Here is a 14766-nt window from a genome sequence, read left to right as displayed (position 1 = left end):
TATCTGTTTTTAAATTGAACTGTTATGGACCTAAATCAGATTTACATAGAGTAAGTTGGTATATATTTGGCTATAACTGTTTGCTAAAGAGTGTTTTTCCCTTAACTTCTGATGTCTCACCTCTCCAGCAGCAGTACAGAGAATGCCAAGAACTTTTGAGCCTTTATCAGAAGTACCTGGCTGAGCAGCAAGAAAAGCTATCACACTCCCTTTCTGAACTCAGTGCTGCCAAGGAAAAAGAGCAGAAGGTAAGCTCTTTCTTGCCATCTCCTTTTTCTTCTTTTTTTTTTAAATGACCTAGTCAAAACATCTTTTTGAGACTGTGAGTGTATTATCTTACATCATAAAGTGTTGAATACTATTTTGTGATTGGTTTCCCATGAGTCTTTGCCTTAATAAATGGATTGCAGGAAAACAAAGAGAAAAACCCTGACAAGTTTTGAGTCAATAGAATGGGTGAAGTTAATTGACCATGTTGTAATGGAGTAGGAATCATGGGAACCCACACCTTTGCCAAGGAGAAAGTTAAAATGCTGTTTTGTTTTCTGTTCTGTTATTTAAACAGGAAAATAATTGCAGTTACTGTAGATATATAATTGCAGTCACTGTAGATATAGCCTTTCACATTTTCACTGTGGCTTTTGATGATTGAAAAGGGCATTACAGATGATGTATTTGGTCAATAAGAGCTTTCTCAAGTCTATAAAGCAGCTCATCTGATTTGAGCTATTTATAGAAGACCTGCAGTTCTACATGCAGTTAAAACCAGCAAACGTTGACTAGGGATACATGTTAAATTAAGTGGTAAAATGTTTCTCAGATGTAGGTGCCCAAAGCCTTGAGAACATGGTTGCTTGAGATTTTCTTCTGGTGGCTAGGTGCTCAGTTTGCATCTGTGCTGTTGGCAGATAATACCCTGGAAGAGAAGACTGCCTATGCAAGTGCTCTACTCCATGTTCTTGCTGTTCTCTGGTAGCAGCTTCCATCTGCAGATCTCCAGAACCCATCCTACCTCAGACCATGCCTTTTTATACAGGTTATGTCCTTGATCCCCTCTTGTGCTGGAACAGTCTTAAAGGCTTATTTATTACAGGGCTAGAAATAAAGTCATCATCATAGAGTATCCAAAAGAAGGCCTGATTCTGACATGTCAGTGGATCCCTGCTGTGAGGATTATGCAGGGAGATCCTGCTTCTCAGGAGACTGGAGACTGTGCAGGAAGGAGTCTTAATTCTCTCAGGAAGCAGGTAGCACTATTCTGTGACTTCACTGGCATCAGGAATGTTTTTGGGTTTTTTTGTCTTAAATAATGTGGTTTTTTAGCTTTTTTTGGGTCCAGCATTGTTGGACGCTGAGCTGTTTGTCAGGCTTTTAACCTTTTATAAACATTTCGTTTCCTTTCTTTTGTGTTTATATCTGTCACCCATTTTTGTGATGGCATTGAATTCAAAACAAGAATATCCTCCCAGAATGGAGGATGTCTTGTATGATGTGTTGCTGCTTGTATGACATGCAACTTGCTGGGGATCTCCATGGAAAATAGACCAGAGGAGTCCATGTAGTCCAAAAGCACTGTGGTAACTGTGTTTTAGGTGATGCCAATCCTTCTTTCAGCTTTTGCCCTGAATGTTTAATTTCTAGCCTTTCAACTTCGAATGCATTTATCCTATACTGGGTTAGCCCTTAGTATTGAGGGATCCAGTGTTATCACATCTACTGGACAAAGACATGGAATCAGATTTTAGGAAACCTTCAGCCCAGTGACTATCAATTTAGTTCAACAATCCACATTCATCTCTTCTTATTCTTCTGTCTTCCTAATCACTCTGTCAGTGTATACACAGAGACTTCTTTAAAATTGTTTTTTGGCTTCATGTGCAAAGTTCTATTAAGCTTGTAGTTGAATCCATTATTTCTTTTCTCTATATTTACAGGTACTTTTGTCCACAAATGCAAATTCAGATATTATATCAAGGTTTGACATTTTCTATATGGTTGCATACTCTACAGCTCCAGCCTAGCAGGTCTGAAATTAGCCTAGTCCCCTTGTTGTGTGCAAAGCATTGTAGGCATAGATAAAAACCTGTCAAAACATGCTTCAACTGGTTTTTCTTATAGTGTGCAAAATGTTTCTGATGTTTTTAGCCTTCCTCTTCAATTTTCTCATTCTTTGCATTTGGCGTTGTAAATTGTTACCGTTTTTCACCCAAACAAGCACTTTGTGCTGCGTTTCTCCTCACAGTTTACAAACTGAAGAGGTGGGCACGGCTGCCTGGTTCTTTCCCTCACTCCTTCATGGGACAGCTTTGAGACCCAGGAAGGGTCGCTGGGTGCTTCTTGATGGGACTTGCCTGTTACTTTCACACATCTTTTAATACCTGACCTGTGAGCTCTTAGTGTCCTGATGTGTCTCTCTTTATTCTGTTTGAGTGCTGTCTTCAGCACGGTAGTTCAGGCCAGCACTGTTGTGTCTGCCTGATGGAGAGCACAGCAGTGGGGGGTTTTTGAAAGGGAAGAATTGGAAGAGGACAGACTCAGAACACTTTCCTCATGTTCCAAGTAGTGCCCATGCCAGTTCCTTCTGCCCCACGGGAGCTTTTGTGTTCTCCCTTTCTGTTTTAAAGGAAGACTTTGACAAGAGCAATCTTATTGAAATCTTAGGATAATGAATGTCTTCATGAGTTTTATTTGAATCCAGATCTGTTTGAAATCTTTTCCTTTCTGCTTGATTTTTTTCTGGGTTAAGGAAATCTTGGATATGACTAGGTTTAAAGCAAGATAACTAGCTTGCTACATAGTTTTCTCTTCGTAGAACTGTCTATGAGACATAATCAATGTTTCCTAATACAGGACACTGCTGATCTTACCGGGATCTCTGTTTCTATGTACGATGTTGTTCTGATTTTCCTGTCTCTTGCAGAAACAGTGGACTGCACAGCTGTACTCCGTAATGAAGCACTTCTTTGTTCTGCTTGTTTTGAGCTGTTCTTTCTTGCTTCTGTTCACTTTTCCCCCTTTTTCTTACTTGTTAGTTTGGAGTAATTTCTAGTGCTACACCTTTGTCTTAGCACCCCCTGCTTCGCTTTTCTCTTGCCTGTCTCCCTCATTCTTACCCCACCATGATTCGGATCATGAGCTGTCACTTTCCCCTGGGTTTAGATAGGTTTTTGGAAACACCTCCTTTCAGTGTTTAAATGCAGGGTTTTTGTCAGAATAAGACAATTAACAGGTCAAGAGAACAGCAGAGTTACCGAACATCGAGGGCATTGTTGTAAAAAGAGGTGGAATTCTATAGGATGTAAGCGACTGCAGTAGCTGTGTGCATGTGGCTGAAATGCGGCCGTGGTTTGTAGCTGTACTGAACTAATGCAGATGCTTTGGTGTTAACTTATATTTTTGTCTGTTTTAGTATCACCTAACGATAGCAGTAACTCTGAAACCATGTTTTCCTCTTAGCTAATATTGCTTCTTTATAATGAAAGTCAACCCTCAAAATGTAAAGAAGCATCCTGCTACTAGTGAAATAAAATTGCTGGGAAGATGGTAGTAAGATGATTTAAGTCAGAACTCTCGTGGAGTCAATAATCAGTAACTGGAACATGGAACTTCCTTTTTTTGTGAGATAAAGTTAATTCCATTTGAAAAGATACTTAAGGTGACATGAATTGAATTATTCAAACTGGCCTTCTCAGCATTAACTCTAGGTTAATATCTCATGATGCCTCTGGTTTCATTATAGGAGTTTTAAGTACATAACTTTTTATAATAAATTCAATACCTAGAAGCTGAACTGAAATTGGTTTACCTTCTACCAACCCATAAAAAGAAGCATTAATTGTAAAGTGAATATTAAAGTGGTCGCTAAAGTTGACTCAGATTCAGAGAGATAGCACTTTAGTGAAGGAAGAACTCTACTGAAAAATAGGCTTCTGCCTTGCTGTTAATAGAAAATATCATTCATATTAAAATGTAGTTAAACTTTTCTATCAGAAATGATTTTTGGATATACTCTCTGCAGCACCCAGACGTTCAGTCTTTGCCATTTTCAGAAGCTTTACACAGACTTGTAAAGAAAATTGCCCTTGTTCTAGGTAATCATGTCTGACCTATTTTATATACTCAGTACTTCACTGCCATCTCAAACAGTGGCAAGAATCCAGTTTGATTTGGCACGTTCTGGCTGATGAATTTGTAGATGTTCTGCAGTGTAGGGTAGGACTTGAGGCACAAAAGTTGGACAGGCAGCTGAGTTTTTGCAGAACTGGGGCTCTTGAGGTCTGTCACCTTAAGGAAAGATAATACCTGTAGTCTTAGCACTGCTTATTAATGTTAATCTTTGAATTTACAAGTACAGCTGGCAGCGTTTGCTTCTTATTTGTGGAAGATTACCAACACATCTGCTAATTCCCTTGACTCAAGATGCTTGTGTGTGTGAGACTCCAGCTCTTCCTTGTGTAGGAGAAGCATGGATATCTAATGGGATTGTAGACGGAAAGGAATATCAAGAATTTATTTTCAATGGTGTATCATCTCCCCTCTCCCTCTATGTTCTGATGTCTGCCTCCTCTTTTGGGCTTTGCCAGTGGCTCTCATTTGGCATAAGGTACTGTTCAATGCTAAGCACCATGCAAGCATCCTCAAAGACATGCTCTGGGCATATGGTAAAAATTGACTTTTGGGAAGGCTTTTTTTTAAAAAAAAGCCCTTTTTAAAATAACGTTGATATTTCCCTTGAATCGCTTCTTAAAAATTGTTGAATGCAGTTGTATCACTTTACAGTAAAGTCTGAAAAATCCTTTGTCTGTAAAAGTTAGTAAGCCTTGCTTTCTTTTGTTACTGGCAGCTATGATTCTTGTCCATTGTTTTTTTCCTTAATAAGGGTGATTACATACTAAAGATTCAAACATTACTTATTTGATTATTAATTTTTTCCTTTGAAAAAGATATTGAAAGACTGCAGTCTTCAGAAGCCTTTCCTTTGTGATTGTCCCCAAACTTCCCCAGTTCCATTTTTTTTGAGCATAGGTCACCTTTAAACACATTCTTAGGTTGCTTAAAGAAAAAAAAAATCTGACATATGTGAAGTGTTTTGAATGCTATAAGGTAAACCTTCATTATAGAATTGTCTTTGTCTGTTTACCCAGCTGTATGGGAGCAATGGATGAGCCCATCTGAAAGATACTTGAAAACGGGGATAATAAATAAAGAACTAATTTGACTAGGGACTCAAGGGTATTGGAATAATTTTGCAAGGCCAGACAGAGAGAATTTTAGCATGAGTAACTGTCAGAAATAGCCTTGCCTTACCTGTGTTACTTTCTGCAAATCCTCTGATCTCTCTCTGTGCCTCTCTTATCTGTAAAAATGAGATAATGTTTTTATCCTCATTCTTTCTGGTTTTTTTAAACTGAGAATGTCAGGTTTTGGGTGCTTTTTCATGGGTGTTCAAAATGATTAGCAGTGATATTTCAAACACAGAGTGATCTGGAATAGACTACACTGTAATAGCATGAGGAAAAGCAATGTTTTTTTCCTTTTACCTCTAAGATACTAGGTCATAGTTAATTTACCTGTCTTTTCTAAAAAATGTTAACACCAAACAGGAATGCAGATGGATATAAATATTTAAGCAAAAAGGAAATATCAGTATTGCAATACTGTGCATTGCTATCATTCACAACAGAATTCCACCCACACTCAATCCCCTGGGATGTGTGCCACAGTAGAACTGTTTGGCTTGCCCAGTCTATTTTCTTGATGTGAATGACACTGTATTCCTGATGATAAGCACTCCACTCTCAGCTCACTCAGTTCACCTGAGATCTGTGCCAGTTCACCATCTCTTTGTTCTACAGTTTTTAATCAGCCTTGTCCTCTAGTCTCTTTTAAGGTATTTTCATTTTTCTTTTGTTTTCTTCGAATATGCTTCTTTCAATTTCATCCATTTAGCTTTAAAAACTGTCCCTCCTTTTGAAATCTTTTCCTTGGATGAACAGTCATCTGTGGTGTATATTTTTCTGTTGGGGAATAAATCTGGAAGGAAGACAGTGCCTTCCTTTCCATTCTCTGAGATCAAAACATCCTCTTGGCTTTGTAGGCTTCTGATGATACTGTTACACTTGTGAAACGCCACCTCTGGATTTACACGAGAATTTAAATTTGCAGCAGAACTGCCTGTCCTTGAGAAGCACTTTGCAAACTCTTAGATCTGATATTGCAATTTCTCCAGTCGAATATTGTAGTGGCTCTTGGGAGAGTGAATTGTGGCCATACTCACCAGCATCCTCTCGCTTTGATGTAGGAGTAAGGCTTTCTTCAGCAGATTCAAGGCTGCATATGAATGCACGTGCTGTCAAAGACTTTGTGTTAAGCTGCAGGCCTTGAGGAAGGAAACTTCGGTTGTATCCCTCACTTTGTGGAGTAAACTTTACCTGTTTATCTGGCAGTCATTAGGAGTGTAATCATGCCAGCTGCCTAGCCATATGCTGTCACTACTGTTGTACAGTCCATTTGACCTATGCACATGCTCTTTGATTCAGCACTATTTAGCCTTTTTCAAAACTTGAGACTCTTGAAAATCAGTTTCTCATGTACTTACGTCCTTGATTCACCAGTTCCCGGTTCCTAGACTTGTCTGATTCCTCCAAGAGTGGCATGTCCTTCATGTTGTGATAAACATTACATTCCTGAACTCCAGGAGAATCTACACTGGTAGCTTGCAAAGCCCAACTGAGCCTAACTTTGTTAGGCTTGAAGCTTTGAAACTTTGAAGCTTGCCTTGTTTTGGTGTGGTATAGACCAAATAATTAGCACAGTTCCCATCCATCTTGAATTTTCCTTTAACTGTTGTGTATTCTCTCTTTCACCTTTCAAGAAGGAGATCATCCTGTGAGAAGATATTTTAGCAAAAAGTGAAGATGTTTTTGGGCCAATCCAGCAATTGGAATCCTATTTCTGAAAATGCAAACAGTTAGAGTTGCCGTTTCTTGCTTTTGAAATGAATAGAGTCTGTAACTCATCTAGGATTTCATAATCTAAATGCCCTTATTCATCACTGTAGATTACTGATAGTGTGATATAAGTGATTACTATATTGAAAGATAAATTGCTTGCCATCTCTTGCCTGCAAAGCACACATTTTTGTGTGTTGATCAGGTTGTTTAATTAGAGGTGTCTTTATTTAATGAAAGCCAGGTGATTATCAGTTCAGGGCACTAAAGGTTGGTCTTTGTATGGCAGAAAGATTTTTCATGAGAGCCGAGGGTGTAATTTTCTTTCAGCTAAGAAGGTGGGAATTCGTTATCTGTCTGTACCAGGATGATTGCCTGCAGAAATATCTCTTCGAGTTAGTTCTGAATACCCTAAGATTTAGCTTGAGTCTTTCATTTTGAGCTGCAAAAAAGTTTGAAATTAAAGTTTTTCTGATGCACAGTTTGCCATTTGAAGTTTGTAAGGAGTCTCCTTCCGGGATTTTATCCACCATAGGACAAACTTCTTAAGTTCTCGAGACATCTGTACTCATTTCCTTATATAAGCAGAATGTAACTGGTGAAGTGGCTTCAGCACAGACCAGGCATCTACAGATTTACTGCAAGTCTGCATACATGTTGCATGTGATTCTTGGTTTATAGTAGCATGATTATCTGTCTCTGATCCAGTGAATGTAATAAATATCATTACAGAACAATTTTTGGCTGCTGTCTATTTATGGCAAATGCCAGAGAATGTCTGAAGTGTCTCTCTGAGTTACAGTAACAGACACTGCTCTTCGTTTTGAAACTTTGTTTGTATAATTTCAGATTTTGGAACATGGGTAGAAACAGATCATGTAGACATTCAGTGCCGTCATGTGCTAAAGATTTTTCAGAGTACAATCAACAGAAAAAGAGATACATTAGTTTCTCCTGTCTATGCAAGAAAATGGTCAATATGAAACAGAAGTATTCAGTGCTACCTACACATATGCACAGGCTCTCAGGCTGACTGAGTTACTTACTAAGATTTAGAGTATGGGAAAGCAAATGGTGTCCTCTGACCTCTCTTGGAAGTCTGGATTACCTTGAAGTTGGTCTCTGCCTTGAAAGAAAGTAATTTCTCATTAATCTTTAATAGATGCATTAAATTCCATGTTAAATCTTTCCCCATCAGTTCTCCATAAGTGGTAGCAGTTCTATTGACTGGAGCAGACCAGAAAGAAGAAGATGTCTTCTATTTTCTGGTGTGTAGTTTCAAAAACTCCTCATACTCTCTGGAGCTGAGTCATGAACATCAGTACCTTAGTTGTACAATGCATCTGATGAATGTCTCTGCTCTAAAACTTCAGAGGAATTTTCACAAACACCTACTTGGTGGAATAGATAGGAGGTGGTGTCGACCTGTAATTTAATAAAGCTTTTGACTCTGTCTTCTGCAACATACTCCTGGGGAAACTGGCTGTTCATAGTGTGAATGGATGCACTGGTGACTGGGGGAAAAAAACTGTCTCATGGCCTGGCCCAAAGTGTGCTGGTGGATGGAATTAAATCCAGCTGGGGCTGGTCACCAGTGGTGTTCCCCGGGGCTCTGTACTGGGGCCAGCCCTGTTATTTGTACTGACGATCTGAATGAGGTAATCAAGAGCTCCTTTAGTCAGTTTGAGTACAACACTGAGTTGGGTGGGAGTGTAGATCTGCTGGAGGGCAGGAAGGCTCTGCAGAGGGCTCTGCACAGGCTGGATCCATGGGCTGAGGCCACTTGTGTGAGGTTCAACAAGGCCAAGTGCTGGGTCCTGCCCTTGAGTCACAACAGCCCCCTGCAGCTCCAGGCTGGGACAGAGCGGCTGGAAAGCTGCTGAGAGGGAAAGGACCTGGAGGTGCTGGTTTTCAGTGGCTGGACATGAGCTGGAGTGTGCCCAGGTGGCCAGGAAGGCCAATGGCACCAGGCTTGTGTCAGCAATAGTGTGGCCAGCAGGAGCAGGGCAGTGCCCATCCCCCTGTGCTGGGGGCACTGGTGAGGCCACACCTGGAATGTGCGTTCAGCTTTGTTTCCTCAGAGCAAGAAGGGCACTGAGGTGCTGGAGCATGTCCAGAGAAGGAAGTGGAGCAGGGAAAGAGTCTGGAGCACAAGTCTGGGAGGAGTGGCTGAGGCAGCTGCAGGGACTCAGCCTGGAGAAAGGGAGCCTCAGGGGGAACCTTTTCACAATGCTATATGAGAATGCAATCTCTCTCTGCAAGGACCTGAAAGCCAGGTGTGGGTCATTCTCTTCTCCCGGGTAACAAGTGACAGAACAAGAGGAAATAACTTCAGGTTTACCAGGACAGCTTTAAATTGGATATGAGAAAAAATATCCTCACTGGAAGAAGTGTAAACTGTTAGCACAGGCTGCCCAGGGAAGTGGTGGAGCCATCACCCCTGCATGCATTTAGAAGATGCGTAGATGTGACAGCTGGGAACATGGTTTAGTGGTGAGTGTGGCTTGATGGTTGGACTTTGTCATCTTAGAAATCTTTTCCAACCTAGATGGTTGTGTGTTTCTAAGAACTTTGGTCCCTTCTGTGACTAGGTCAAGGACTACTCTTGTAGGCTGTCACTTTTAAACCTGAGCAGAAAAGCTTTTATTCACAGTCATATTGAGAACATCATTTTAGTCAGGAAGCATTTACGTTCATGGTTACAGAAAATGAGACTGAAAAATTTAATGGAGAACTTGTCTCCTTGAGTGAGAGCACTGGACTGCAAAGGTAGTTTGCAGTTAGCCTGTGAGCAACTGAAGTCACTCATCTGGATGTTAAGTGACGGGTGTGGAGACCAATTCTTATCCAGAGATCCATATACTCCTCATATGAAATGCAACATTCTGCAGTTAATGTGACTTCTTTTTGAATACTTATCCTTCAGAACTTGTTCAGCTCTGGGACTCCTTGTCATTTGTGGTTTTGGTGTATTTGAGAGTGTCCTGTGTTACGAGTGTTCATGTTTAGGCACCAGTTGAAGGAGACAGGATGGTTATTTTTAGCTGTAACTTCTGCATTAAGTGTGAGCACACTTCCTTGGGGTCCCTGGGGATTTTGAGGTTGAGAGGGATAGAAGACCTGGGATGCACAGTGGTGTTCTGGTATTAGCATACATGTGGGAAACACTTGCTTCCGACCAGCCACTGCCAGTGCAGAAAGCCGCCTGTTCTGTGTTCCTGGGTGCATGTGCAAACATCATGTGAATGAATACACAAACTGACTTGCAAGTAACCTTTTCTTTTTTTTAGCAAACCCATGTTTACCACCTGTTGAAGAAACAAACCTATAGCTGAAACATCAGCACAAGTTCAGTATTCCCACTCGATCTGATATATATGTAAACAAACTTTGAATAATAATAACCTGTTTGGTTGTGTGACTATAGTATTCTAAATCTTAATATCAAAATAAGCCCCAAATTTATTTATTTATTTATGACGTGAACACTCTGGTTAATCAGCTGATGTCAGCCTTTTGAAACATTACTGCATGCTCTTACTGTAGATTCCAAGCTTCAGGTAAAATCAGAGCCAGGAATAGGTCTGGATGCAGTCCTTTTTACTTCCAGAAATGAGGGTTCAGATACATACACGTTTAAAAAGGTCTTTAAATATTTAGACCATTGTTTTTTATTTTTTCCATGGGAATATCATTAAAGGGACATGAGAAATTTTGATTAATATTTTTCATTACTTGTGCTGACTATGAGAATTCTACATGCAAGTGTGCAGCTGGGACTGCTACTGTGGTCACCCAGTACTAGCAAATAGATGACTTGGGATCTAATTTTCTTCTATTACTGTATCACCATCAAATTATTTAATTGTTTTCTGGATTAGTTTATTGCTCTTTAAATAGGAGATGTTGCCCAGTGCTTTTCAGAGAATGTAAGCTCGGTGAATTTAAAATGTTTTGTAAATGCAAAGCTGAGTTGTAGGTCTAGTTGTGAGATGTGGTAAGGAGAGCTCAATTAGCCTGGGACTTCTCCATACATACGTTAATTCTTACAAAAAATTCTTATTCTTCGCTTGTGCTTGGGTTAGAAAAAATAAGTACTTAATATAGGGAAATCTCCTCCCTCCACTGCTGTATGATACAAGGCAGATACACATATTATATGATCCATTTCATGGATTTGTTTATTCATCAGAAGTAAAAAGAATATCTTAATCTGAAATGGAGAGTATGTGCTTCTGTCAGTAAAATACAACAAGAAGAAACTGGAGTCTTTGATTATGTTGACACACCCCTGTGCATTCTTATTATCAATTTATTTAAGGATTAATTATGTTATAACAGTTTATTGAAAACACTGTGGTTGTAATGTGCTTATTTAAAAAGAAGTAAATGTAGAGGACCACAGATTTGCTTTATAAAAAGTATTTGAATACCTGCAGCTTTTCCCTTTCAGTGCTTTGTCAGTCAGACCCTGTAACTCAGTGGACAGTGCATATTGGAAAGTTCCTCCCTGATTCCTTCTTTCTGATGATGAGTGACAGCAGTGTCAGTCACTCTTGGGTCCCTGTGTACATGGCAAGAGTAAAAGTGTGAGGCACCTGCAGAAAGTTACTCAAATCCAGCAGATGATTCAGTTTAGATTAATCTGGGCATCTTCTTTCTGAAGTCCTTGTTATTTTTTATTAAATATCAAGATATTCAATTTGGTTTTTCCTAAATGATTAGATGGCATCATCAGTAAGATGATTGACACTGCATGTGAAATGCACAACCCTAAGTAATAAGCAGGAGCTTGCTTTTTTCTGGTTTGGCTTATTGATTTTGAGAAATATTATTAAGGCTCTTTACGTGTTGGACTAATCCCTTCTCTTAAAATTGCTAAGTATTTTGAACATTTGTCTTCAACCTTTTGGACCTATAAGTCTACACTTCTGTGTGGGAACAAAAGGCATATAGCAAGCAGGCTGTCAAACAGAGCTGGGCAAATCTAGAGATGTTCATTATTCCCTTTTAACCCTTTTTTTCTCTAATAGAAGCAAGCTAAAAGATTGAATTAAGAGGTTAAGGCTTCTGTTAAAATAAGCATGGAATAAACATTTTAAGGATATTAACAAAAACACTTTGAAATGTCAGAAACACTGTCAAGTGGAGGGCTGGTAATTTTTAAAATTATCAGACTCCTAGGAGAAACCTTTTCTTACTTTGGGTGTAATTACCAATTTTTTTTCTCTCCATATTAGTGAGCAATCTTTCCCTGTCATGATTTGATGCACAGGATGCCTTGAGTGAGAGCTAAAGTGGAACTTGCCAGCCATCACAGTAAGATGCACTATTTCACAGTGATAGAGGGCAAGAAGGAAGTTTATTCTGGGGACATCTGGGAGCAAATAAGGCTAAGTTATTTGGGTGGCAGAGGCTTCAATGTGTGTGCGAGCAGATATGATCTGTTGCAAGGCCAGCCAGTAAGTTGTGGGTACATGTGACACCCCTCTGGGGCAGGAGGTCACTGTTCTCTTGGTGCCAGACAGAGCTGGGAGCTGCTGCTGCCATCACAACCATCATCATAGTGGGTTGGGAAAATTTCCTTTCTCTCATGGTTGTATTCAAGTAATGAAGATTTAGACACCTCTAACAGAAAGCTGTTCCTCCCAGAAACTGGTCCTCACAGTTACAGTTTTTACATGTATTTATCTCTTTTCACAAAGGGGCAATTAAACTCCCATAAGTCTGCCAAATTTATTACATTCTGTCTACCTAAATATTTCCTGTCATTTCAGTTGAATGTGGCATTTTCCGGTTCTTTTTATCTTGCAACTGCTTAACTGTCACACATTCTTTCTGAGCTGGCTAAATGTCGAGGGTGGAATAAATTATTACTCACATACTGTTATTTGTATAACTGTACTATTTGGATTGGGGACCAGTATCCTCTTGTATTAGGTAGACATCTGAATTTGAATCTGAATGATGGTCACTGTTCCAAAGAAGTCACAATGTTCATGTGTTGAAGCATTTTTTTAAAAAATCAGTTGGATATGAAAGCTGCTTTGAAGATAAATGCAGCATGATTAAATTAAGTATTACTTACTGATATATATTTCTTGCATAAATTTGATTTTCTATTTACATTGCTTCCTGAAAATGCCATTGTTAATAGAGTTCTGACATCTTATTTCCCTTATTGCTGTCTCAGTAGCATTTTATTTCTGATGCTTTAATAACTCAGTGTAGACTGAAAGGATAAAACTGAGGGAATTGACTGAACTAATTAGACCCTGATTTGTCTGGCTGTCCAGTGCCTGACAAACGTGTCTTTGACATAAACAGAATAAAACATTTCTGCTATTAGCCATTTACAAATATCTGTTTTGGCAGCAGAGCTTTGAAACTATTTAATTCTCAGGGCATGTTGTGCTGGGTAAGGAACCAATTCAGGATTTTTCTTTTGCCATTGTGACTCCCCCTTCCTGTCTGTGTTGAAATAGAGTCATATTTAGTAGCTTCACAAAAACTCAAAAACAGTTAATGCACTTAACACCCTAACAAACTGAGTATTTCTGAGAAAGTGGAAATGTTCCCATTTCAATTTTTGGTTAATGACACACTTGAGTATGGGATCTGAAATGTCAGTCTTTGTATTTTCAAACCTGTAGAAACTTGAATAAAGCTTATACATAAGAGCAATCAACTCTGATAGCAGTAGGCTAAATATCAGTTTCTGAAAATAAATTTTATATGAATCTATTCTCCAGACAATTTGACTTTTAAATGTTTAAAAATGTGACATCTTTATATAAGTGAATATAGATTGAGGCAGGAGCTATAAAAACTTGAAGTTTCCATGCATCACCTACTTTTCACTATCACCTGTTAAACAGCACAACTGGATACAATGTGGCTTTACTACTTTCCATTGCAATAATTTACTGCCCTTCTGACCTATAAACAGATAACCATTAGCATGACTTGATACTGTTAGAAGTTTGGATACATTCTCAGGTGTAATTCATGGTTTTAAATATTGTATGTGTGAAAGGTTTTATAACCCAGCATTTGGAAGAGGCAGCATTACATTTCCTTGAGCAGTGTTCTGGGAGTAATGATTTGTCACTGCAGCCTTGTTACAGGGCTTCCAGAGTGAGTGTCTTCTCACCTCCTCCTGGATTGCTGTATCCTTATGTAAGGACCATTGAAAAATTCATTAAGCACCTTCCCTTTTGTCATTGCTTTCTCTGAGGGTGACTTCACTGCAATCTGCATGCAGAAAGTTTTTGGTGAGCTCAGTTATTGATTTACACTTAATAACTTCCTTGGAGTGGGGAGGTGGGAGACGGAATTTGGGAGTGAATGTAAGTGGCTCCTTGTCCTGCATCTGCTACTGATTCACTCTGTGACCTTTGGATAATGCAGCTTTCTGTGCCTAAGCTCACTATTTGTGCAGTGAGGTCAGGAGTGCTTCCCACCAGCACTTGTAAAGCTTTTCAAGTTCTGTGCTTGAAAACCACAAGAGCAAAGCACTGTTGTGATTCATAATGGCATTACTCCATTTGTACTGAAGTCTTCTATTAAGATAACAGCTGGGCTGGGGTAAGAGTGGTGAATCAAGTCTGTTGTCCCTTTTCTATTTTTGAGATATAAAATAGCCATAAGAAGTGTTCATCAAAATGGCAAACCATTTAAATGCCTACAGGGTTGTGTTAGACTCCTCAGGTTGCTTCTTCTGATCCTTGTTTCTCATTTTGTCCTAAATAAGGCCCAGAGCACCAGGTGACACATGACTTTTCACATTTAATTAAACTGAGGGTGTGGTGATGTG

At 39.3% G+C, this 14766-nt stretch overlaps 1 protein-coding gene across 1 annotated transcript in view; it reads left to right on the top strand.

The window, feature by feature from the left end:
- Window positions 1-14766, top strand: part of KIAA1328 (KIAA1328 ortholog) — a 173373-nt gene that overhangs the window by 70121 nt on the left and 88486 nt on the right. The window contains exon 6 of the mRNA XM_033086007.1: window positions 121-248. Coding sequence (XP_032941898.1) covers window positions 121-248 — 128 coding nt within the window. The remainder of the gene's footprint in view (window positions 1-120; window positions 249-14766) is intronic.

This window comes from Catharus ustulatus, chromosome Z, assembly GCF_009819885.2.
Source record: "Catharus ustulatus isolate bCatUst1 chromosome Z, bCatUst1.pri.v2, whole genome shotgun sequence".
NCBI classification, from domain to species: domain Eukaryota; kingdom Metazoa; phylum Chordata; class Aves; order Passeriformes; family Turdidae; genus Catharus; species Catharus ustulatus.
Note: the sequence above shows the minus strand (reverse complement) of the source record. Positions and strands in the feature narration are given on the sequence as shown.